This window comes from Cannabis sativa, chromosome 2, assembly GCF_029168945.1.
Source record: "Cannabis sativa cultivar Pink pepper isolate KNU-18-1 chromosome 2, ASM2916894v1, whole genome shotgun sequence".
Lineage (NCBI taxonomy): Eukaryota > Viridiplantae > Streptophyta > Magnoliopsida > Rosales > Cannabaceae > Cannabis > Cannabis sativa.
In genome coordinates, this window is record NC_083602.1 from 12900947 (window position 1) to 12928570 (window position 27624).

At 35.1% G+C, this 27624-nt stretch overlaps 1 protein-coding gene across 1 annotated transcript; it reads left to right on the forward strand.

Annotated features, from left to right (window-relative positions):
* The first annotated feature begins 1702 nt into the window (after positions 1 to 1702).
* LOC133034128 (uncharacterized) lies at positions 1703 to 27624 on the forward strand. The gene is made up of 7 exons (XM_061109154.1): positions 1703 to 1891; positions 2233 to 2310; positions 14443 to 14530; positions 14572 to 14701; positions 15218 to 15470; positions 15612 to 15911; positions 27586 to 27624. Exons 1-7 carry the CDS (start codon positions 1703 to 1705, stop codon positions 27622 to 27624), a joined length of 1077 nt encoding a protein of 358 aa, XP_060965137.1.

Sequence of the window (27624 nt, forward strand, 5' to 3'; positions counted from 1 at the left end):
CAGATAATTTTTCATAGAATTCAGTTAAGGTTTCATTATCTGACATCCTAAGCTCATCAAATTTAGTTTGGAGCATAATAAATCTAGAGCGTTTAACATCAAAAGTTCCCTCAAACTGAGTTTGAAGGATTTCCCAAGCTTCCTTGGCAGAAACACAAGATGATATAAGTTTAATGTAACCTTCACCTACACCATTAAATATAGCATGCAAAGCTTTGCTATTGTAGGCCGAAAGTTTATCATCTTCAATAGACCATTCCAGTTACCTGCAGAATCTATCTCAACTGGAAGAGACCAACCTGATAAAACCATCCTCCAAGCTCTATCATCTTGAGATTTGATGAAGGCCCTCATTCTAACTTTCCAATAAGGATAGTTAGAATCATTAAGCAACGGTGGTCTAGAAATCGAACTTCCTTCTGCAAAAAATGACATTTTAACACAAAAACGTTATAGGACCACACTAAGAGTTTAGTGTCCCGCTCTGATACCAATTGAAAAATCGAGTTTTTACAAATGTCAATAATATATACGAAAATCTAAAACTGTATACACTTGCAGAAGCAGAATGTAATTCTGTTACTGCAGAAACCAGTTTTACAGCGACAAAACAGAACAGGCAGAATATAAAAATATTTACAGAAAATTAAATAACTTGACACAAGAGATTTGTACGTTGTATCAGTGTTCTCCCGAACACTCCTAGTCCACGGGGCCACGCCCAGAGAATGAAATCAATTAATAAAGTATCAAAATTACAAAGACAATTGACTTAAACAAGTTTAGACTCCCTCTAAAGTATTTCCGCAATCCTTTGTAATCCATTTTATGAATCTAACTTCTTGAAACACCTTCAAGCCCGAACTCCCTTCGTCTTTGAAGTGTGAGTGCTTACTTCCTCCCGAAGTAAGGCTTCAACAAGTCTTCTCCCGAAGACCAAGTGCTTACTTCCTCCCGAAGTAAGGCTTTATCAAGTCTTCTCCCGAAGACCAATCTCTTGTTCAATCAAGTAGTTCTTCACAACCTCTAGGGCAGAGTAAGAACAAAAATGAACAACTAGAACCTAGATGAAGAACTAGGCTCTCACAAAACAAAGAAAAGTCTCTTCTCTCAAATAAGATAAGTTCAAAAAATGAATAATGGAAGAGCTAATTTGAATGGCTACTCTCTAGGCTCTATTTATAGAACATAGAAACCTTAGAGACAGTCACAAGATCGAATCTACAGCTGTACAAAAACTTTCCTAAGAAAACGCAATCTGCAGCATCAGATTCAGATGCTAACGCATTAGATCATACCAGAGACGGGAAACTTGCTATAATCGGGTCCGATCCTCCATCAATGGTTGATTCCTGCCAAAAACAGATTAGATATTCTGATAGTATCAAGATACAATCGAAATCAATAAGGAAAAGACAATAATCAAAGTTTCCTTAAAAAAGACAACTTTCCATAAGAGAATTTCTTCTCTTACAAGAGGTTTCCAAACAAAGGAAAGTCCAGCTGAAAAGTGCAACTTTCCTAAGAAAGAAAAGAGCAACTAAAACCGAAAACACAAGGTAAGAATTCGGGTATTATGCAAAAGAATCTTACCATCAAAGAAAAAAATACTTTGTCAACTAACTTACCAAAAAAGGACTTTACATTCTTTTTCTCCTCATAAAAAAAGAAACCACCGCAAAAAACTTTAAATAGATCGACCATGGGTAAGAAAGATGTTTCCAAGAATTTTTTTAAAGATAATCCTCCTAGCCCTACCTCTCCAAAAACTACTAAAAGGAAGTCAGTAGTTAATTTGGTGGAAAAGAGAAAATCAAAATGTACTAAACCTATCGTTGAAGATTTAAACTCTAATTTTGATCTTGAAGATGAAGATTTTGAGATAACGAAAGTGCCGAAATTATTACTTTTTTTCTTTGTTTTTATGTTGTTTTTTTTATCATCTTTATGTTTTCTTTTGTAATTTTTTGGGTTTTATGTTAGTTTTGTTTTTCATTTTTTGGGGTTATGGTTGTTTAATTATTTTTTAGAGTTTTTTTTTTTATTATATGCATGTTAGTTGTAGATATGAATTTGAGACTTTTTCTCATCTATTATTTATGTTTGTTTGATTTTATATCACTTGTTGTCGTATCATTCTCATTCGGTGTATCATATTTTACATTTAATTTTTATGTTGTTTTACTGTTGTGTTTTGGTTGTTCTGATTTTTTTTTTTTTTTTTGTGTTTAGGGTAAAGGGAAATCTATCAAGATGAAGGTTCATTATAATGCTGATATTGAAGTCCCTTGTGAGAAAAGAGTTATTGAGGTATAGTGTTTTTTTTAATTCTTTTTATTATTATTATTATCATTTTTGATTATTTGGTCTTCCTAGTTAAACTGTTATTTTAGAGTTATTTTATAGTTTTGTATGTTAATAGTGATTTTTATATTATTGTTCTAGGATTGGAGTACAAAATACTTACGTTCTGGGCATTACCATTCCAAAGTTATCACTTGAGGGTATTATAGAGCCATTAAAGATATCATATCTATTTTTATTGACCACCAGAAAGAGTTATTTTCCAAAACTGTTGTTTGGTCTTATTTTTCCTCTCCCTTAGTATTCAATCCACTTTCAACATATTTACAGTTTGTTGTTGAGGGAATTGTTGGGTTTTATGCCCTAAATAAAACTCATTTCATATAATCAGATTTACTTATTAATAAAGATCAGAAATAACATTTTATGTTGCATGGTTCACATGATTTATTTCATGATTATATGTATATAATGTATGAATTCTTTTTAAGTCCATAACATATGAGTTTGTTAAAGATTATAGTGTTGTCAGCACAGTGGAATATAATATTAAGTATATGTTCGAAAGATTATTCCCTGATTTGTCAGAACATTGGATTTAGACTAACATGGTATAATCAGCGATAACTATTCTTACAACTTGAAAAAGTGTTATGTCCTTTCCAGGACATTGGCAAAGTTTACCAGTATCAGATGTATGGAGTATACATCGGAAGGGACCGATATTGAACTTTGATTAGATATATTAAAACTTACTGTAATATCTATCAATTCAATATCACCTGTTGATCCTAGATCAAATGATCTTAATCCTGATATGGTTAGGTTCAATCTCAAGAGTGTTACACGTGTTCTTTGATTTGTTAGTTAAGCCTACTTTTGGGTCAGGGTGATACGTACATTTTGGGAACACGGTAGTGCAATTGAGTGGGAGCGCTAACATAAATATGGAATCTATAGCTTCTATCTGGCAAATAGAAAGTAAAAGATGATTTCCTTCGAGCTTAACCGAACGAAGATAAATGGTGGAGATCTCATTTCACTTAGCTGAAATATCATTTATACAGGGTTAAGTGTTTTAAGGATAAAATACATTGTAGTGTGTTACGGTAATTTCATCCCTTTACAGTGTAAATCATCTATATAGAGGATCATTGATCACATTAGGGTTATAACAATGGATAACTAATGACGTGTCTATATCGTGGAACATATAGAGCGTTCTATATGACTGAGAGTGCAATTTTAAGTTCTAAGTGTGGATTCAATGAGGAATTAATAAGTTAGGGAATGTACTTGGTAGATTCAGTTCGACTTATTGGAAGCTCGGTTATATAGGCCCATGGTCCCCATACTAGTTGAGACAATACTTCTTGTAAGACTAAGTTAATTGATTTTAATTAATCAATTATAATTCTAAAAGTTAGACTATGTCTACTTTATGAATTCTCACTAAGTAAGGCTGAAATCGTATATAAAAGGGTTTCCAGGTTTAATTATTAATTGAGAGACTTTGCATGTCTAATTAATAATTATTTTAAATGACAATATTATTTAATAATCTATTTTAGTTATTAAATAATTAGTTTTGGCATTTAAATGGTTAGAATTGAAAAAGTGGCATTTTTGGAGAAATAGAAATAAAATTGACGAAACTGCAAAATCCAAGTGAGGCCTATAATACACCATGGCCGGCCACCTCTTTTCTTGTTTCCCAATTATTATTTTCAATTTTAATTGCCATGTTATTGCTAATCAAAGCCTAGCAATAATAGGAAAGTGGTGGATCACACTAAATAAGGCAGTTAATCAATTACACAATAAAAGAGGAAACTGTTTATTTGGAAAGTTGTGCTCTCCCTTTTCCCTATATATAGCAGCCCTTGTTCTCTTCTCTTGTAGGCTTCAAACCCACGAAAATAAGAGAGAAAAGAGAGAGAATTTCGAAATTCCTTGAGTGAATGAGTAGTGCTCACACACATCAAGTGGTACCTCAATCATAGTATGTAAGACTATGGAAATTCTGCATCAAAGAAGGAGAAAAGAAGATCCAAGTTTAGATCTTGGTGATGCTGTGCTACAGAAAGGAATCAAGGGCTAGAGATCTGAATGAAAGGAATTATATTATTCCGCTGCACCCACTGTAAGGTTTTCTAAACTTTATATGTGTTTATTTTCATTGTTTTAGAATTCATATTAGGGTGTTAATCAAACATACTTGTTAGTAAATCTAAATCCTGGTAAAATAATTTCCAACAACTGGCACCAGAGCCATGGTAATGATTTACTTGCATGTAATATGAATTAAAACGATGTTTTATAGTTTTTTGTGTTGATTTGGATGGTTTCATGTTGGTTTATGTGCTTATGTGATGAATGTTAATGTTGTACGAAATTTTTCCATGAAAATTTTTTTTTCTATTTTTTAAAATATTTTATTTGGATTCCTTGTGAAAAATTGAGAAATTTTTGTTTTTACGGAACTCAATTGCGATAAAAATTGAAAGAGTTATGATTTTTGGAAAATCAGGGTTCAATCGTGTTCCTTAGAAATTGCGAATTTTGTGGGTTTTTCCCCAAAAATCCAATTTTTTCATGGGATTGTTTCCCAAAATTTATTTTTCCAATTTTAAATATTTCTAAATTGAAATGTTTCCAATTTCAAATATTTTCAATTTGGAATCTTTTCTAATTTTAGATATTTCTATTTTGGAATGTTTCTAATTTTAAATATTTCCTATTATGGTCAGATTTAAAATTTTGTTAACTTCTTTAATATTTATTTATTATTTAATTATAAGATTAGATATTTTGATATTTAACATATTTTAAATTTAAAGATAACTTTGTCTTTTTATTTAAAATATTATATTAAAATTATCTTATATGACAAATTAAATAATTAATAAATTTAAAATTAACATAGATATTTTTATAGATATACTTACCATAATGTTTTTCAAATTTAAAAATTTGTTATTTTGTTAAATATTTAATTATTTATAAATTATAAGTTTAAAAATGATATTTTTTCTATATATATCATTTTTTCCTTATTAGAAATTTATAAATCATATCTTAAATATTTAAATAACATAGATATTTTGTAGAGATTTGAATATTGCTTAATTTGAGATATTTCGACATATAATTATGGTAATTATTATTCATTTATTATTTTATTCCTAAAATAATAATTATCTAACCAAATCTATTTTAAAATTGGTTTATTAAATTATAAGATCTGAAAGTGATATTGAAGATTCTTTCCTTTCAAATCATTAATCTTATTAGATATTTAATTTAATTTGATTCAAATAAACCTAAATATTTTAAAATTAGTTTCCTTTATTTGGTTAGTTTAAGAATAATAATTTAATTATATTAATATCTTATTTCACATCTGTTACATGGACAATGTTTGTTTATTTTATATTGTTTATTCAAAAAAAAATTTAACAAACCTATTATTTATTTGATCTAAATTGCTATGATTAACTTGTTGACAGATCCAATGATCTGATTTTAATCATAGTCTAATTGTCAATAGATCTTATGAATAATTTGTAACAGGTAATTTTTGTACTTCTTTCATCTGTGTAAACCTAGCAACATGTTAGGGCCCATCCAAATCATTTGACCTGTGTGAGCCTATATGTTTGCTTTTGGGCTTAGATGCATATAGGAAGCCCATTTAAGTTTTTACTAAGTAAATGGACTAGGTTGCTAAAATAAATTTTGACATAAGTAAATTTATTTAGGCCCAATTAGATTTGGGCTTATTCAATGAATAACAATTCTTTATTTTAAGGTTAAATTCCTCTCTTTTGGGCCTTGTGTGAGAGTTGGGGGCCAATAGAAGTGGGTACGACATACTGAACCCAGCTCCCCCTCACATGAACTACCCCAATTGTGAAGGCCCATTTGCCTTATTTAAATAATTGTATTAGGTTAATTATATTAGTCTACCCTAATTAAAATTGAATTAGCAACATTAACTTTTAAAATATATGAAATTTATTTTTCATTTTAATATTTTAAAGTTAATTTTAGAAAAACACTTAGTTAATGATATATTCTAGATAGTTATTTCTAGTACTAATTATTATTTCTAATATTAAATAGGAAAATATCATTGATTGTGAAATTAATTGTCTCATAATTAATTTTGGTACAATCTGAGTTTAGTATATTTTCCTAGTATTAAACTAGAATTAATAATTAAGTTTCCTCTATACTTAATTATTTATTTCTTGAATTTAATACATTTAATTAAATTGAAAATTTCCATATCTAAGTTGATTTTCATCATGATATTTAAATATTGTTATTTTCATGTTATTTAATTAAAATTGGAAATTATTTTAAGTTTGGAATCTTAATTCAGAATAACTTAAGTTTGAATAATTTTTAAAATATATTTTATTTTATTTTATTAATCATTTTCCCAAAAATTTCGAAATTGTATTTCTTTAGTGCAGAAATTTCGAATTTTATTTGAAAAATAGATTAAACTTGAAAATTAATTTTTATTAATTTTGGACCAACTTAAATCAATGATTTTTTTCATTTAATGATTAATTAAATTAAATGAACTAAAATATATTATAATTAGAAATTGAATTAATTTGTGTATGAAAGTCTAGATAGTTATTATCTGTTTTGCTTGAAGTATTTTTCTAGTGTATTTAATTAAATAGAAAATTAATATTTAAGTTGATTTTTAATCATGAAACTTAAATATTTGAATTTTTTCTTAGATATTTAATTAAATAGGAAAATTATATTTTTTGTTGAAAATTAATTTTTATTAATTTTGGGCCAACATAAAATTAGAGTAATTTTCCAGGATTTATTTTTATTTTATTTTAAAGAATTTTTGAAAGTAGTATTGTTATACACTCCATTTTTCGAAATGCAATATATATTTATAGAAAATTAAAATTGAGTTGTAAATTAATTTAAATTAATTTTGAAACAACTTAAATTGAATAATTTTCTAAATATTTATGGAAATATTACTAAGATGGAAATAATTCATATTATTTTCATATCCATCTAAGTATAATTTATAAATATTAAATTAAAATTTATATTTAGAATATTTTATTCTAAATTGGAAATTTTAATTAAATAAATATATATTTAAAATAAATTGATTAAAATAAATGTTAGAAGAAAATACAACCTTCATTAAATAATGAGCTTTATTATTATTAGGATATTCCATCTCCATTGTTGGTTTTACATAGCTATTGTTTTAGTGAGTAATCCTCCCTAATGGAGGAACGTTCATTAGCAAGTTAGCACCGTTTAATCTCGAAAGATAAGTAATCTTGTAAGTTTTTTTATATAGTTTTGATCACCCTAATGGTGGCGACTGTATAAGACTGGCAAGAATATGAAACAATGGTGGAAGCTCATAAGATAGAATAGCCTTGACTCTCGCCTAAACGGGACAACGCGGATTCACATCTTGATCGAATAAAAGGTTGCTAGAATATTTGTCATTTTAGATGAGCTGACAACTCTATTCAATGGATGGTAGCTTTGACTCTCGCCTAAACGGGACACTGATATCAGTTTGTTGAAAACCTTGGAAATTATTTAGGATTGTATGTTGGGTTTTATGCCCTAAATAAAACTCATTTCATATAATCAGATTTACTTATTAATAAAGATCAGAAATAACATTTTATGTTGCATGGTTCACATGATTTATTTCATGATTATATGTATATAATGTATGAATTCCTTTTAAGTCCAGAACATATGAGTTTGTGAAGATTATATTGTTGTCAGCACAGTGGAATATAATCTTAATTATATGTTCGAAAGTTGATTCCCTGATTTGTCAGAACACTGGATTTAGACTGACATGGTATAACCATCGATAGGTATTCTTACACCTTGGAAAAGTGTTATGTCCTTTCCAGGACATTGGCAAAGTTTACCAGTATCGGATGTATGGAGTATACATCGGAAGGGACCGATATTGAACTTTGATTGGACATATTAAAACTTACCGTAATATCTATTCAATTCAATATCACCTGTTGATCCTAGATCAAATGATCTTAATCCTGATATGGTTAGGTTCAATCTCAAGAGTGTTATCCGTGTTCTTTGATTTGTTTAGTTAAGCCTACTTTTGACAGTCAGGGTGATACGTACATTTTGGGAACACAGTAATGCAATTGAGTGGGAGCGCTAACATAAATATGGAATCTATAGCTTCTATTTGGCAAATAGAAGTAAAGGATGATTTCCTTCGAGCTTAACCAAACGAAGATAAATGGTGGAGATCTCATTTCACTTAGGTGAAATATCATTTATATAGGGTTAAGTGTTTTAAGGATAAAATACATTGAAGGTGTAGCGGTAACAGTAGTGCCTTTTCAATGTAGATCATCTATATAGAGGATCATTGATCACATTAGGGTTATAACAATGGATAACTAATGACGTGTCTATATTATGGAACATATAGAGCGTTTTATATGACTGAGAGTGCAATTTTAAGTTCTAAGTGTGGATTCAATGAGGAATTAATAAGTTAGAGAATTTACTTGGTAAATTCGGTTCGACTTATTGGAAGCTCGGTTATATAGACCCATTGTCCCCATACTAGTTGAGACCATACTACTTGTAAGACTTAGTTAATTGATTTTAATTAATCAATTATAATTCTAAAAGTTAGACTATGTCTACTTTATGAATTCTCACAGTTTAAGGATGAAATCGTAAAGAAAAGGGTTTCTATGTTTAATTATAAATTAAGAGACTTTGTACGTCTAATTAATAATTGTTTTAAATGACAATATTATTTAATAATCTATTTTAGTTATTAAATAATTTGTTTTGGCATTTAAATGATTAGAATTGGAAAAATGGCATTTTCGGAGAAATAGAAATAAAATTGAGGAAACTGCAAAATTCAAGTGAGGCCCATGAAACCCTATGGCCGGCCACCTCTTTGTGATTTTCCCAATTATTATTTTCAATTTTAATTGCCATGTAATTGCTAATCAAAGCCTAGCAATAATAGGAAAGTGGTGGATCACACTAAATAAGGCAGTTAATCAATTACACAGTAAAACAGGAAACTGTTTATTTGGAAAGTTGTGCTCTCCCTTTTCCCTATATAAAGCAACCCTTGTTCTCTTCTCTTGCATATCTTTGTATGCATCATAAGCCACGAAATTAAGAGAGAAAAAGAGAGAAAATTTCGAAATCCTTGTGAGATGAGTAGTGCCCACACACATCAAGTGGTATCTCAATCCTAGTATGTAAGACTATGGAATTTCTGCATCAAAGAAGGAGAAAAGAAGATCCAGGTTCAGATCTTGGTGATGCTCTGCTGCAGAAAGGAATCAAGGGCTAGAGATCTAAACGGAAGGAGTCATATTATTCCGCTGCACCCACTGTAAGGTTTTTTTTTAACTTTATATGTGTTTATTTTCATTGTTTTAGAATTCATATTAGGTTGTTAATCCAACATACATGATAGTAAATAGAACCTGGTAAAATAATACCTACATTGTATGTTTTAGTATTTTCACTTATCATTCCTACTTGCTATATGCTTAATAATTTCTGAATTGTGTATGAATTTGTATTGAACCATGTTATTTTCTGTTATTAAATTGTAGTTTAATTTTGAATCTTCATTGTTGGTCTAACTTGGTTTGTTTTTCTAATGAGATAAATCCCTAATGGATTTTCACCATTAGACTAACATAATAGTGTTAGATCTCGAAAGATAAATATTGTATATGCAACATCTAGCTGTTCATCAATTGATGACACCTTAGACTAGTATTTTACAATATGAAACAAGAAGATTGTATAAATAAGATTACTTTGACTCTCGCTAATCGGAGCATCGATGGATTCTTATTTAAACGAAATTATCCTAATTCCTCTTAGCTTATTCATTTCGAATTAGCTCAATGACATATCATTGGATGAATGGTCCATAAATCATATAAAGTCATTCCATATTTTCTCTTAAGAAATTAAATGACGCATATGATTATATTCCCGGAATTCTATCCCAAAATGATATAAATCCTCAATCTTAGAAATCTCCTACTTGTATAGGCAAATCTTAGAGTTAGATTAGTAGTGGTGGTCCAAAAAAGAATTACTAATTATACAGTTACACTTTCACAAGTGTTTAATAACTATTTTATTTCAATGGATTCAAACTGTATGAATTTAGTATTCTGTGACCAGAACCACTTGCACTATTCTAAGAACTCTTTGATGTAACTAAATTTAAGTCATCAAAAGATACAACCACATATTTTATAAATCTATGGCATTTGTATCTTGTTCATAGTGGTTTTGACAAGATCATTCTCTGCAAAGAGTTAATATGCCTAAATCCACTGAAAGTATAATCATCTCATTCGTAGATGGATGTACATTCAAGGGTGGATATGAGTCTTCGTTGTATTCTTAAAACAATCACTCTAGATTTTACCTTATGCAAAAGAAATTTGAAATGTTTGAAAAGTTTCATGAATTTCTAGCAATGGTAAGTAGTTAAAGATGTTGCGAACTGATAAGGGTGGAGAAAAATTTAGTAGATATGCAGTTCAAAGATCATTAATTTGATTTTGAATTATATCCAAACTTACCTCCTCAGAAATTTGAGTTGCATATTGATGATTAGTTACTAGTCGTTGCCTAAATCCTTCTATGGTAATAAAATTTCAGAATGATGCAATGGTTGTATACTTACTATAAATCATTACTAGATTCATGGATGACCTAATTGAAATCTTAAGAAAAGTTAGAAATGCTAACCTTGGTTTGCATGTTTGTTAGCTATTCTAAGTGATTAGGGGTGGAGCATCCCATAGTCATTAGATAAGAAAGTGTTTGTTTAAACAAATACTACTTTTCTAAGAAAATGACTATGTCTAAAAATAAAGTAGCAAATAAAGGAGATATTTTTTCTTGATTCCATAAGTGTTTTATCATCTTATTCGTTACAAGATGATCCCACTGCCTCTGTTGTCTTAACACAACCGAAGAGGTCAATACCATTTAGTTTTCTTAGACATGATTCACGGTACCTTGTCGTAGTGGGAGAGTTTCATGGAACTTTACCTTCTTATGACTTGGAAGATACTAGTGATTAAAATCCATTGTGAGTTTAAACAAGTAATGGATTGTCAAGATAAGAAACTAAGAAGAAAGCCAATAGAACTATGGTTTGATCCGTTCACATGGATTAACCTAAAGTTTTCTGTTACAAGGACATGAAAGGAAATTTTCGTTCATATGTCTATTCAATGGACTTAACAAAACTTCCTGTTCCAAGTATTATAGGTTTGAGTTTATCTAAACCTATGGCTTGTGGTATACCTGGTAATTACTTACTCTAATGCAAGCAACTTACTTTAGTAAGATGCTGAAGCATTTTCCTTTTCATGGCAATCTATAGAAGCTTCACAACTTCTTAGATATAGATTTTATTTATCTAAGGAAAAGTCTCAACTATTCCAGAGAAGATAAAGCCATGAAAGAATTTCTTAAATCAACAGTGAGAGGTCTCAGATATGCTTTAATATGCCTTAGACCAGACACCTGCTGTTGAGTGGGAGTAATGAGTAGGTATCAGATTAATCCAGGAGAAGAACATTGGAAGACAAACAAGTAAATCTTAAGATTAAGAAGAGGAACTATATGTTATTCGATAAGGATGTGTTTAAAACTCTTAGACTACACCACTTCAGATTTTGAGACTTGCCTTTGTGCTAGAAAGTCTGTTGATAAGATGGTGATTACTCTGGGGGTGGAGTAGTGATTTTGGAGAAGTGTAAAAACCTATCTGAAATCTCTTAGTCTACCAGAAAGAGACTGAATGTTAAAAGTTGCAGGAAAGGTACTTATTCAGTCTAAGGAAAGTTCTATACATTTGTGGCACCGTTCCAACTTGCCTTAACTACTAGAGTTACTTCCTGAATAACCAAAGACTAGTTGCCAAAAGTATAGAATCCAGTATCCCAAGAGAGTAGACATATTGAGAGGAATTTCACATTATCAAGGATTTTGTGATTAAGGAAGAGTAATGGTGGAGAAGAGGTTGTGTTTAATTCAATCTGTCAGTAACTATTACGAGGAGTTTACTACTATTACACTTGATTTGTATATCAAGGTGTTCAGATTATTTAAAATGCACATTTTCTTTTATATTAGTTCCAGTGGGAGTTTGTTGGGTTTTGTGCCCTAAATAAAACCCATTTCAATATAATCAGATTTACTTATTAATAATGATCAGAAATAACATTTTATGTTGCATGGTTCACATGATTTATTTCATGATTATATATATAATGTATGAATTCTATTTAAGTCCAGAACATATGAATTTGTTAATGATTATAGTGTTGTCAGCACAGTGGAATATAATCTTAATTATATGTTCGAAAGTTTATTCCCATATTCCTCAAGACACTGGATTTAGACTGACATGGTATAATTAGCGATAGGTATTCTTATACCTTGGAAAAGTGTTATGTCCTTTCTAGGACATTGGCAAAGTTTACCAGTATCGGATGTATGGAGTATACATCGGAAGGGACCGATATTGAACTTTGATTAGATATATTAAAACTTACCGTAATATCTATTCAATTCAATATCACCTGTTGATCCTAGATCAAATGATCTTAATCCTGATATGGCTAGGTTCAATCTCAAGAGTGTTACACGTGTTCTTTGATTTGTTAGTTAAGCCTACTTTTGGGTGAGGGTGATACGTACATTTTGGGAACACGGTAGTGCAATTGAGTGGGAGCGCTAACATAAATATGAAATCTATAGCTTTTATCTGGCAAATAGAATGTAAAGGATGATTTCCTTCGATCTTAACCAAATGAAGATAAATGGTGGAGATCTCATTTCACTTAGCTGAAATATCATTTATATAGGGTTAAATGTTTTAAGCATAAAATACATTGTAGGGTGTTACGGTAATTTCATCCCTTTACAGTGTAAATCATCTAAATAGAGGATCATTGATCACATTAGGGTTATAACAATGGATAACTAATGGTGTGTCTATATCGTGGAACATATAGAGCGTTCTATATGACTGAGAGTGCAATTCTAAGTTCTAAGTGTGGATTCAATGAGGAATTAATAAGTTAGGGAATGTACTTGGTAAATTCGGTTCGACTTATTGGAAGCTCGGTTATATAGACCCATGGTCCCCATACTAGTTGAGACCATACTGCTTGTAAGACTCAGTTAATTGATTTTAATTAATCAATTATAATTCTAAAAGTTAGACTATGTCTACTTTATGAATTCTCACTAAGTAAGGATGAAATTGTAAATAAAAGGGTTTCCAACTTTAATTATTAATTGAGAGACTTTGCATGTCTAATTAATAATTATTTTAAATGACAATATTATTTAATAATCTATTTTAGTTATTAAATAATTAGTTTTGGCATTTAAATGGTTAGAATTGGAAAAGTGGCATTTTTGGAAAAATAGAAATAAAATTGAGGAAACTGCAAAATCCAAGTGAGGCCCATAACAAACCATGGCCGACCACCTCTTTGCTTGTTTCCTAATTATTATTTTCAATTTGAATTGCCATGTAATTTCTAATCAAAGCCTAGCAATAATAGGAAAGTGGTGGATCACACTAAATAAGGCAGTTAATCAATTACACAGTAAAAGAGGAAACTGTTTATTTGGAAAGTTGTGCTCTCCCTTTTCCCTATATATAGCAGCCCTTGTTCTCTTCTCTTGTAGGCTTCAAACCCACGAAAATAAGAGAGAAAAGAGAGAGAATTTCGAAATTCCTTGAGTGAATGAGTAGTGCCCACACACATCAAGTGGTACCTCAATCATAGTATGTAAGACTATGGAAATTCTGCATCAAAGAAGGAGAAAAGAAGATCCAGGTTCAGATCTTGGTGATGCTCTGCTACAAAAAGGAATCAAGGGCTAGAGATCTAAATGGAAGGAGTCATATTATTCCGCTGCACCCACTGTAAGGTTTTCTAAACTTTATATGTGTTTATTTTCATTGTTTTAGAATTCATATTAGGGTGTTAATCAAACATACTTGTTAGTAAATCTAGATCATGGTAAAATAATTTCCAACAGGAATTTCAACAGCCCAATGAGATGGAAATCTGGGCAAGTGTTGCTCGGAAATTACTTAGGTTTATTGAGGAGTTTGCTTTACAGATTGGTTTATATTTTCATATTGAGTCAAATATATTTTGGTTTAAGAAAGAGAGAACACTCTTGTAGAACAGTGTTTGAAGGGCAACGAGAAAATCACAAAAAATTCTATTCAAGTTGCTTTCAATGTTAAGAACTTTGGGGATAATGATAAGCTTGTTCTCAAGTATGATGTATTGTACTTTGTACAGTGCTAATTGATAGCTGGTACTCCTGAGAAAGTTGTGTCTGTTGAGGAGCTTGACTTTATCGATAGTGGTTTATATAATGAGTATGGTTGGGATAGAGAGTGTTATGAAATGACTATTAACTTTATGAAGCGTAAGACTGATGCAGGAATTAAGAAATATAAGGAGCAAAATAAGGACAAAGGTTGTTAAAGGTTGTTGGGATTCCCATATACTCTCCAAATATGATTTTTCGAGTGTTGTCCTTATGTTGTTGGCAAGCTTGCTTTGGATTAAAATATTGAGATTCTTAGGATTCTCAATTGGAGTAAAATGCCAAAGCTGAAGTTAAATAGTTGAAGTTGCATCATATTAATAATATGATATTTAATTGTCCATTAAAGCATGTATTTGTCTAGTGTTTTATTATTGTTTTATAGTTATTTACTGTTGTTTTCATTATTTGTTGTTGCTTTATTTTTTTATTTTATTATTATTATAAAGTTTGTTTTATTCTTTTTATTAAGGTTACTGTTGCAACTCAAGAATATCAATCCAACTTCTGAGGAGAAAGACATGTTGAATTTTTCTGATCATTTCTTGGATGAAACCATTTATTCCTTCTGCAAAGGGAAAGGCAATTCTTCTGAGCCTATTCCTAATGCTGTTTTAAATCTTAAAATTGTTGGTCTATCTTCTTCAAAGGCTCATGAATATGTCTTTCCTCTTGAATATGAAGATTTACGAAAAGATGTTTTGTTGGTTCTTAGCCAGCAACAAGTTCTTATTTTTGTTATGGCTGAGTTGAATAAAAAGATTAATATTTGTGGAAGCATGTATTTATGTTTTTTTTATATGTGTTTTATATTTTTATTTATCTTGATTTTATCTTAATGCAATTTTTTTTTATCTATTTTCCAGAGTTCGCATGTTGAGATGAGTCAACCTCAAAATAACTCAAATGATATGCTACATACATCAGATAATGATGATAAAATATCTCATGATGAGGAAGTAGAAGATGGTGGGGATGATGAAGATAAAGGGTCTAAAGAAGATGATGATCCAGAAGAGGATGATCAGATGAATAAGAATGGTGGGGATAATTCAGAAAAAGACAATGAGCATAATGAACCTGATAAGGGCAGAAAGAATTATGGACATGTTGCGTCTGTTGATTATCATTCAATGAAGGATGAAGTGAATGTTCATGTTGAAGATGTTGGGTTTTATGCTCTAAATAAAACTCCATTACAATGTAATCTCTATTATTCAATATCAATAAAGAAACAGAACTATTTTTTCATTCATTTGAGTGTTATTTGGTTCATGTTATCAATTACTTGTCTATTTGATTTATAAATTCATCCAAACCCTTTTCACATTTATATTCTTATTTATTGTGTCGTCAGCACAGTGGAAAGTAATCAAGATTATGTGATTAAAGATATTCCTAGATTTATCAAAACACAAGGTTTTACTGATATGACAATCTACAATATAGTTTACTTGCATCTTGGATAAATGCTATGTTCTTTCCAGAGCATTGGTCAAAGTAAAGCTTGGGTTGGATGCATGGATTATGCATCGGAAGGGACCGATATTGAACTTTGATTCAGATATATTAAACTTACCGTAATATCTATTCAATTCAATATTACCTAGTTGATCCTAGATCAAATGATCTTAATCATGATATGCTTAGGTTCAATCTCAGGAGTATTACACATGTTCTTTGATTTGGTTAAGCCTACTTTTGGGTCAAGGTGATACGTACATTTTAAGAACATGGTAGTACAATTGAGTGGGAGCGCTAAACATAGATATGGAATCTATAGCTTCTATTTGGCAAATAGAAAGTAAATGATGATTCCTTCGAGCTTGGCTAAACAGAGATAAATGGTTGAGTACTCATTTCACTTCACTGAAATATCATTTATACGGGGCTAAGTGTTTTAAGGATAAAATACATTGAAGGGTGTTACGGTAATTTAATCCCTATACAATGTAGATCATCTATATGGAGGATCATTGATCAAATTAGGATTATAACAATGGATAATTAATAGCGTGTCTATATGGTGGAACATATAGAGCGTTCTATATAACTGAGAGTGTGATTTTGAGTTCTATGCGTGGATGCAACAAAGAATTAATAAGTCAGTGAATTTACTTGGTAAGTTCTTGGTCTGCTTATTGGAAGCTCGGATATATAGGCCCATGGTCCCCACACTAGTTGAGACAATACCACTTGTAAGACTCAAATAATTGATTTTGATTAATCAATTATAATTCTAAAATTAGACTATGTCTAGGTTGTGAATTTTTCACTAAGCAAGGGCAAAATTGTAAAGAAAGAGTTTCTAGGGTATATTTGTTAATTAAGAGACTTTGATTAGTCTAATTAATAAATAAATTAAATGACAATTATTTAATAATTAATTTTAGCTATTAAATAGTTGAAGTTGGCATTTAAATGGTTGAACTTGAAAATTTCCGCTTTTGAGAAAATGAGATGTAGAAATGATAAAACAACAAAATTACAAAAGTGGGGCCCAATATCCCAAGTGTAAAGCCCGCTTAGTTAATTTGGAAATTAGCAGTTGTTTATGATTATTTATGAAATTATTTATAGCTATTTAAATAATTTATTATACTGTTATTTATGTTATTCAGTATCTTGCATATTTTGCATTTCCGGTGTCCGGTATTTTGGAACTCGGCGTTTGGCTCAGTAGAAATCACAACTTAGTATGTTAGTAGTTGGGGACGGGTTTTAGACATTGGGAATGTCGGGAATGGCCGGGAATTTAGAATGTCCCAAAAATACCCCTTTAGTATGATTTATGTGGTTTTATGGTGGAGGGGCAAAATGGTCTTTTTGCCCCATTAGTGTTTTGTCTAATGTGATTTATTAAATGGATTAAATGGTTATTTTATTTTAATTTGTTGGCTGAAATAAAATATGATTTGTGGCTTATATTCCTTTTTTCACAAAATTCAACACTTAGTCAAAATTAAAAGAAATTTTCAAAACACTCAAAGCTCTCTCTCTCTCTCTCTTTTCGGCCAAGGCTTGGCTGTGCAAGGGCTGGGTTTTGCTTGGTTAATTCAAGTGGTTTAGCAAGATCAAAGTGAATTTTCATTGAGGTATTTCTTGGCTTTAGTTTCTTACTTTGTTTTTCTTGAAATTTATGATGAAAATGGTTGTTGCATGCTTGAATCTTTGATGTTGTTGCTGCTGGAATATTGTTGTTGTTTCTGAGATTTAAGTATGTTGATTTGTGATTAATTAGGTTGTTAGTAATGAGTGTTAAATTGCTTTGCTCAAAATTGGAAGTTTTAGCTCAAAATATTATTTTCAAAGAGTATTGATTGAATCTGTTGCTGGGTTATTGTTGAGGTTTTTGTTTGATTTCAGAAGCTATTTCAAGCATATTTGAGTAGAATTAACTAGGTTTCAATGCATGTTTGTGGGATTTGCTCAAGCTTGAGTTTAGAACTCAAAGCTTGAGCTTTAATGGTGAATTTTGTTTCTGTGGTTCCTGGGTTAGTTTGTTGCCTTAGATTTGTTCTTTGGGGTATTTAGAGCAGGTCTGGAAGGTTTGGAACCATTTGGGTTTGATTTGGTCGAGTTAGGAATTTTTGAAAAATTCCTGCGAGGAACCTAATTCGGTTGTGCAACCGGAATTCCGGATGGGTGTCCTGTAATTCCCTAACCGGAATTCCGGTTGGGCAACCGGTCTACCGGTTGGGGAATTTTTCCGAACCCGTGTTTTCCTCGTTTTTATGTTTTTAGGGGTATTGCCATGCTTTTTATCGATAGGGAAACTTTTAGTTCCTAGTTTTAGTCCCCGGGAAGTGATTTAGCGTGTCACTTATAGCGTTGTGATTTTTATGGTTTAGGAGCCGATGTCCGCCACTCAGCTTCAGTTCCAGTCAGGTTGACCGGCACACCTGAAATCGGAATCCAGGTAAGATTAGTATAACAGTATGCATATGTAGATTACATGTTTAGCGTGCATGTAGGAAGCCTGCTAGTTTACATTAGTTATGTATATAGGCTTCGAACCATCCAACCCTGTCACGTCGGTACGGTGGAGTATGACCGGCGGCGGAGTATGACAAGTTTGACCGATCAGCCGACATTTGGTTGGTGGTTCGGTGCTATTGACCTATCCCGTCTACAGGGCCGGAGTATGACCAGCGGAGTATGACCGGTTCGACCGATCAGGAGGATACTTGTCAATAGTACCGTCCCTATGAACGTTCAAAACTCAGTACCATGTTGGACATGGCAGTAGTGGCTCAGTACCATGTTGGACATGGCAGTAGCGGGACTCAGTATCGTGTTGGACACGGCAGTTAGAATTATGTATGATATTATTATGCTTTTCTTGCTGAGTCTGTCGACTCACAGTTTACGTTTATGTGTAGGTAAAGGCAAGGCTATAGCTGATGGACCGTGAGCGAGCTTATGAGATTGTACATGTCGGGGCGGTTAGGCCTGGAGCGTACGATCCTCGGGACAGCAAGGCTGAATTTTTGTAACTGGTCGTTAGACGACTTTTATTTTTATGTAACAGTTAAACAGTTAAACTTTTTGTAAATATTTTTATCATCGGGATCCCGAGTCTTTTGTAAAATGGTTTATAAGTTTAATTAAAAAGCAAAATTTTAATTAATCACGTTTTTCCATAAACCTCGTTGATTAGCAACGAGCTGCACAGTACGTTTAAAAAAAAAATCACGTAATACGCCTAAGGTAGTTAGGGTGTTACAATTTGGTATCAGAGCCGCCAGGTTGTCTTCCGAAGATCGTCACGACATGTACAATCATCATCAGCAGTTAGCTCGGTTCACGGTTCAGTAAGCCTTTATTGCTTTAGTAGTTTATTTTATTCAGTTATGAAAAAGAAAAGCCTGTTAGGAAGCATGTTAGTAGCCTGATAGTAGAATAGGCGCATGTTTCGTTTTTAATTTCCAAATTAAGCGGCATTAGTAAGCTCGCCTTGAATACGACCTGATGTGCCAACTCTTGGTTTCGCAGGCGGTTCTAATCAGATGGACGCCAGGCGGACTACCAGGAGTCAGGGCAACTCCGTGGGGTCGAATCAAGGACAGGGAGCTCAGTTTCCCCCACCTGCTAGGGGCCGAGGCAGAGGTCCCCGAGGCAGGGCTCGTGGCCGGGGTGATGAGAACCCGCCACAGGCTGCCCAGGCTCCCCCAGCCGATCAGGGAGCCCGGGTGGGAGTTGCGGTTTGCGGAGATGCAAGCCGGATCGAAGAGCAAGACCTCGAGATTCGGAGGTTGAGACGGCGGGGTGCTCCTGGCGGTTCTGTGCCCATAGTTCCGGTGGCACCGCCCGCCGCCTGTGCCGAGATAGTGGTGGCGGCCCATAGATTGGAACCTCTGTATGAGCGGTTCCGGAAGCAAGCACCTCCGGTATTCCTGGGAGGTCCAGATGTAATGAAAGCCGAGCAATGGCTGACGGTGATCACCAAGATACTGAATTTCATGGGTGTCACCGGTAACGACAGAGTGGTGTGCGCCACATTTCAGTTCCAGGAGGACGCCCTGGTATGGTGGGACATGGTGTCTCAGATCCATGACGTCACCACCATGACCTGGGAAAGGTTCCAAGAACTCTTCAACGCAAAGTATTACAATGAGGCGGTCAGAAGCGCCAAGAGGAAAGAGTTCGTTCACCTGACCCAGCGGGAGAACATGAGCGTCACTGAGTATACTACTCAGTTTGATCGGTTGGCGAGGTTAGCCTCGGGAATTGTGCCGACCGACTTCAGCAAGAAGGAGAAGTATCTGGACGGGTTGAATCCTAAGATCAGGCATGACCTGATGATCACCACAGACGATAGCACCACCTATGCTCAGATGGTGGAGAAGGCACTGCGAGCTGAGGGCGCAGTGGGGTGCATGTCAGAATCAGCCAGTACTCCGGTTAGTGGCGGAGCTCCTACCCCTCCTGCATCAGGCTATAGCAGGGGGAGTAGTGGTTCGGCCATTCATCAGAGGAAGAGAGCACCCACTGCTTCCGGCGGCTCGAGTCAGAACAAGAGGTTCCGGGGGAACCAGAACAGAGGGAGTCGTCCTGGTGGTAATGAGACCCGATTCTCCTATCCCGAGTGCCCTAGCTGTAAGAGGCACCATCGGGGCGAATGCAAAGGTCAGGGATGCTTTCATTGTGGCATGCCCGGACACTTCAAGAGGGAATGTCCCCAGCTCCGACCAGAGGCAACGAGAGCTCCAGCGATACCCACTCCAGCCAGGGTGTTCGCTATCACGCAGCCGATGCGGATGCCGGCCCATCGGTAGTCACAGTCGGCTTTCTATTAACAACTCGCTATATTCGGTCTTTGTTTGATTCGGGGCTACACATTCTTATGTGGCGACCAGAGTCTTTAGTAAATTGGGTAGACCCTATGATAGTTACGAATCAGGGTTTGGAACCCCGTTACAGCGAGAGAATTGGTTATCTCCAATAGGTGGATTAGGTCTATGCCGATCAGGATAGATGGTAGAGAGTTAAGCGCTGATCTGATAGAGATGAGTTTAGTCGAATTCGATATTATTTTAGGAATGGATTTCCTATCTAAATATTCGGCGAGCATTGACTGTAAAAGGAAGATGGTGGTCTTCCAACCGGAAAGTGAAGAACCGTTTGTATTTGTGGGTTCAGTTCAGGGATCTCGGATCCCGGTAATCTCGGCTATGTCAGCGAGAGAATTGTTGCACGGCGGGTGCTTAGGGTTTCTGGCCGTTGTGGTGGACACCACTCGGCCAGATACCATTCGGCCAGAGGACATCAGAGTGGTTCGGGAATTTTTGGACGTTTTTCTCGAAGAACTTCCAGGGTTACCACCTCAGCGGGAGATTGATTTCGTGATTGACTTGGCACCAGGGGTGGAACCGGTTTCCAAAGCCCCGTATAGGATGGCTCCAGCTGAACTTAAGGAATTAAAGATTCAGCTCCAAGGGTTGCTTGACATAGGGTTCATTCGGCCCAGTGTATCACCTTGGGGAGCCCCGGTTTTGTTCGTCAAGAAGAAGGATGGATCTATGAGGATGTGCATCGACTACAGGGAGTTGAACAAGCTGACGGTGAAGAATAAATATCCATTACCTAGGATCGATGACTTGTTCGATCAGCTTCAGGGGAAGACAGTCTTTTCTAAGATTGATCTCCGTTCGGGTTATCATCAGTTGAGAATCCGAGAGGAGGACATTCCAAAGACGGCTTTCCGCACTAGGTATGGACATTACGAGTTTCTGGTTATGTCATTCGGACTAACCAATGCTCCTGCAGCATTCATGGACCTGATGAATAGAGTATTCAAGGATTTCCTCGATATCTGTGTGATTGTGTTTATCGACGACATCCTCGTGTACTCTCAATCAGAAGAGGAGCATGAGTTACATCTTCAGATGGTTCTGCAACGGCTTCGGGAACATAAGCTTTACGCCAAGTTCAAGAAATGTGAGTTCTGGTTGTCTCAGGTGTCCTTCCTAGGGCACATTGTAAGTAAAGATGGGATCAAGGTGGATCCCGGGAAGATCGAATCCGTCAGGGATTGGCCGAGACCGAAGACAGTGACAGAGATCAGAAGCTTCTTGGGATTAGCTGGGTACTACCGTAGGTTCGTGGAGGGGTTCTCCAAAATTTCAATGCCCCTAACCGAGCTTACAAAGAAAAATCAGAGGTTTATTTGGTCAGATAAGTGCGAAGCTAGCTTTCAGGAGCTAAAGCAGAGATTGATTACTGCTCCGGTACTAGCTTTGCCTTCGGACAAGGAGAAATTCGTAGTCTACTGTGACACATCCAAACAGGGTTTGGGGTGTGTATTGATGCAAGCCGATCGGGTTATCGCTTATGCCTCCCGTCAGTTAAAGGATTATGAACAGCGATAGCCGACTCATGATTTAGAATTGGCCGCAGTGGTTTTTGCACTGAAGATTTGGCGGCATTACCTTTACGGGGAGAAGTGTGAGATCTATACCGACCATAAAAGTCTCAAGTATTTCTTTACTCAGAAAGATTTGAACATGAGACAAAGGTGTTGGTTGGAATTAGTGAAGGATTACGATTGTGAGATCCTCTATCATCCCGGAAAAGCCAATGTAGTGGCCGATGCCCTGAGCAGAAAGGGTCCCGGGCAAGTAGCTAGCATGGTTCAGATCTCACCTCAGCTAGCAGAGGATATGGTTAGATCCAGCATTGAGTTTGTGATAGGTCAGCTTCACAACTTGACGCTGCAATCTGATCTGTTGGAAAGAATAAAAGTCGCTCAGATGACAGATCCGGAGTTAGTGAAAATCCGAGATGAGGTGTTGGCTGGTCAAGCCAAGGACTTTTCAGTGTCAGATAGTGGGATGCTTTTGTATAAAGCCAGGGTTTGTGTTCCGAACAGTGTGGAACTGAGAAACGAGATCTTTGAGGAGGCTCATTCTACCCCGTATTCTCTGCATCCCGGCACCACCAAGATGTACCAAGATTTGAAACCGTACTTCTGGTGGAGCGTTATGAAGACGAATTTAGTAGAATTCGTATCGAGATGCCTCACGTGTCAGCAGATTAAGGCTGAACATCAGAGACCAGCAGGGTTGTTGCAGCCTCTAACCCTACCAGAATGGAAATGGGAGGATATTACAATGGATTTTGTGGTCGGGTTACCTAGGACCACGGGTTTATTTGATTCCATCTGGGTAGTGGTGGATCGATTTACGAAATCTGCTCATTTTCTGCCGGTTAGAACAACATTTACAGTGGATCAGTTGGCAGAGTTATATGTCAGAGAGATAGTGAGACTTCACGGGGTACCGAAGTCTATAGTTTCGGACAGGGATCCGAAGTTCACCTCCAAATTTTGGCAAAGTTTGCAACGGGCAATGGGTACAAAGCTAAAATTCAGTACATCATTCCATCCTCAGACAGATGGTCAGTCCGAAAGGACAATTCAGATATTGGAGGATATGTTGAGAGCCTGTGTTATGGACTTTGAGGGTTCATGGAGTAAATATCTACCGTTGATAGAATTTTCGTACAACAACAGTTATCAGAGTACGATAGGGATGGCTCCCTATGAACTGTTGTACGGTAGAAAATGTAGATCCCCTATCCACTGGGATGAGACAGGGGAAAGGAAATACTTAGGTCCTGAGTCAGTACAGCGGACCAATGAGGCGATAGAGAAGATAAAAGCTAGAATGCTTGCCTCACAGAGCAGACAGAAGAGTTACGCAGATCCGAAACACAGAGATGTTGAGTTCCAAGTAGGGGAACATGTGTTTTTACGAGTATCTCCGATGAAGGGGATTAAACGTTTCAGGAAAAGAGGCAAGTTATGCCCTAGATTTACAGGACCTTTCGAGATTCTCGAGAAGATAGGTCAAGTGGCATATCGGTTAGCATTGCCTCCAGCCTTATCAGCAGTTCACAACGTATTTCATGTCTCGATGTTGAGAAAATACGTTTCAGACCCCTCTCATATACTCAGTTATGAGAGTCTTCAGCTTCAGCAAGACATGACCTATGAGGAACAGCCAGTGCAGATCCTGGATAGAAAGGATAAAGTCCTTCGGAATAAGACCATAGCATTGGTCAAGGTTCTCTGGAGAAACAGTAAGGTGGAAGAAGCCACCTGGGAGCTAGAGACAGATATGAGAGCTCAATATCCAGAGTTATTCAGGTTAGACTTCGGGGACGAAATCCTTTTAAGGGGGGAATAGTTGTAAAGCCCGCTTAGTTAATTTGGAAATTAGCAGTTGTTTATGATTATTTATGAAATTATTTATAGCTATTTAAATAATTTATTATACTGTTATTTATGTTATTCAGTATCTTGCATATTTTGCATTTCCGGTGTCCGGTATTTTGGAACTCGGCGTTTGGCTCAGTAGAAATCACAACTTAGTATGTTAGTAGTTGGGGACGGGTTTTAGACATTGGGAATGTCGGGAATGGTCGGGAATTTAGAATGTCCCAAAAATACCCCTTTAGTATGATTTATGTGGTTTTATGGTGGAGGGGCAAAATGGTCTTTTTGCCCCATTAGTGTTTTGTCTAATGTGATTTATTAAATGGATTAAATGGTTATTTTATTTTAATTTGTTGGCTGAAATAAAATATGATTTGTGGCTTATATTCCTTTTTTCACAAAATTCAACACTTAGTCAAAATTAAAAGAAATTTTCAAAACACTCAAAGCTCTCTCTCTCTCTCTCTCTCTTTTCGGCCAAGGCTTGGCTGTGCAAGGGCTGGGTTTTGCTTGGTTAATTCAAGTGGTTTAGCAAGATCAAAGTGAATTTTCATTGAGGTATTTCTTGGCTTTAGTTTCTTACTTTGTTTTTCTTGAAATTTATGATGAAAATGGTTGTTGCATGCTTGAATCTTTGATGTTGTTGCTGCTGGAATATTGTTGTTGTTTCTGAGATTTAAGTATGTTGATTTGTGATTAATTAGGTTGTTAGTAATGAGTGTTAAATTGCTTTGCTCAAAATTGGAAGTTTTAGCTCAAAATATGATTTTCAAAGAGTATTGATTGAATCTGTTGCTGGGTTATTGTTGAGGTTTTTGTTTGATTTCAGAAGCTATTTCAAGCATATTTGAGTAGAATTAACTAGGTTTGAATGCATGTTTGTGGGATTTGCTCAAGTTTGAGTTTAGAACTCAAAGCTTGAGCTTTAATGGTGAATTTTGTTTCTGTGGTTCCTGGGTTAGTTTGTTGCCTTAGATTTGTTCTTTGGGGTATTTAGAGCAGGTCTGGAAGGTTTGGAACCATTTGGGTTTGATTTGGTCGAGTTAGGAATTTTTGAAAAATTCCTGCGAGGAACCGGAATTCCGGTTGTGCAACCGGAATTCCGGATGGGTGTCCTGTAATTCCCAGAACCGGAATTCCGGTTGGGCAACCGGTCTACCGGTTGGGGAATTTTTCCGAACCCGTGTTTTCCTCGTTTTTATGTTTTTAGGGGTATTGCCATGCTTTTTATCGATAGGGAAACTTTTAGTTCCTAGTTTTAGTCCCCGGGAAGTGATTTAGCGTGTCACTTATAGCGTTGTGATTTTTATGGTTTAGGAGCCAGTAATCCGCCACTCAGCTTCAGTTCCAGTCAGGTTGACCGGCACACTCCGAATTCGGAATCCAGGTAAGATTAGTATAACAGTATGCATATGTAGATTACATGTTTAGCGTGCATGTAGGAAGCCTGCTAGTTTACATTAGTTATGTATATAGGCTTCGAACCATCCAACCCTGTCACGTCGGTACAGGCTGGAGTATGACCAGCAGCCGGAGTATGACCGGTTTGACCGATCAGGCTGACATTTGGTTGGTGGTTCAGTGCTATTGACCTATCCCGTCGGTACAGGCTGGAGTATGACCAGCAGCCGGAGTATGACCGGTTCGACCGATCAGGAGGATACTTGTCAATAGTACCGTCCCTATGAACGTTCAAAACTCAGTACCATGTTGGACATGGCAGTAGTGGCTCAGTACCATGTTGGACATGGCAGTAGCGGGACTCAGTATCGTGTTGGACACGGCAGTTAGAATTATGTATGATATTATTATGCTTTTCTTACTGAGTCTGTCGACTCACAGTTTACGTTTATGTGTAGGTAAAGGCAAGGCTATAGCTGATGGACCGTGAGCGAGCTTATGAGATTGTACATGTCGGGGCGGTTAGGCCTGGAGCGTACGATCCTCGGGACAGCAAGGCTGAATTTTTGTAACTGGTCGTTAGACGACTTTTATTTTTATGTAACAGTTAAACAGTTAAACTTTTTGTAAATATTTTTATCATCGGGATCCCGAGTCTTTTGTAAAATGGTTTATAAGTTTAATTAAAAAGCAAAATTTTAATTAATCACGTTTTTCCATAAACCTCGTTGATTAGCAACGAGCTGCACAGTACGTTTAAAAAAAAAATCACGTAATACGCCTAAGGTAGTTAGGGTGTTACACCAAGCCTTGGCCGGCCACTTATGTAGGTTTTATCATTTATTTTTCATTATTTTAATGCCAAATAATTCTAACTTAATCCTAGGTGGCATACTATCAATAGGTAGTGATGGCTTCAAAAAAAGATGATACATCTTATTCCTTCATTGAAAAACCTGACTGCCTTCTACCTAACCTAGTCGCCACCTCTCTCCTCTTTTCTTCACTATTGAACCGAACCCCTTGAGTGATAGAGTAGTGCCCACACACATCAAGTGGTACCTCAATCATAGTGTGGAAGATCGTGAAGAATCCAGATTCAACAAAAGGACATTCAAACTCAGACCTTGGTGATACTCTGCGACAAAAAGGATACAAGGGTTAGAGATCTGAGTGGAAGGAGACATATTATTCTGCTGCACCCAATGTAAGGTTTCCTAAACTTTATATGTATTTATTATCGTTTTAGAAGTTCATATTTAGGATGTTAAACAACATACTTGTTAGTAAATCTAAGATCCTAGTAAAATAATTCCAACAACTGGCCTCAGAGCCATGGTAAATGATTTGCTTTCAAGAAATTTGGACTTAAAACGATTTGTGTGTGATTTGGATAGTTTCATGTTGATCTGTGTGTTATATGATGATTGATCGATGCTTGTGAAAGTTTATGAAAAATAATTGAATTTTTGTTTCTAGTATTATTTTTTGGATATTTTGGAAAAAATTAAGCAATTCACTTTTTTACAAAACTCAATTTCGATTTTATTTGAATTAGTTATGATTTTTTGAAGTTCTGAAAAAGGAGAAGGTGATCACCCTCTTCCACGCGTGCGGATGGCCCATTCACACGGTCAGGAGCGTGTTCGGACAAGGCGCTGTCCGAGCAACACGCCCAGGGATGTCTGAATCCCTCTCCTGCATGCGCAAAAATCCTGCAGGGACCTTCTGGCACCGAGATTTCTCGGCTGCTCACCTGA

Coding starts and splice junctions, on each gene's coding strand:
- LOC133034128 (XM_061109154.1), top strand. CDS start 1,703: ATGGGTAAGAAAGATGTTTCCAAGAATTTTTTTAAAGATAATCCTCCT. Junction 1,892..2,232: donor AAGATTTTGAGATAACGAAA/GTGCCGAAATTA, acceptor TTTTGTGTTTAG/GGTAAAGGGAAATCTATCAA. Junction 15,912..27,585: donor TGAATGTTCATGTTGAAGAT/GTTGGGTTTTAT, acceptor AAAATCCTGCAG/GGACCTTCTGGCACCGAGAT.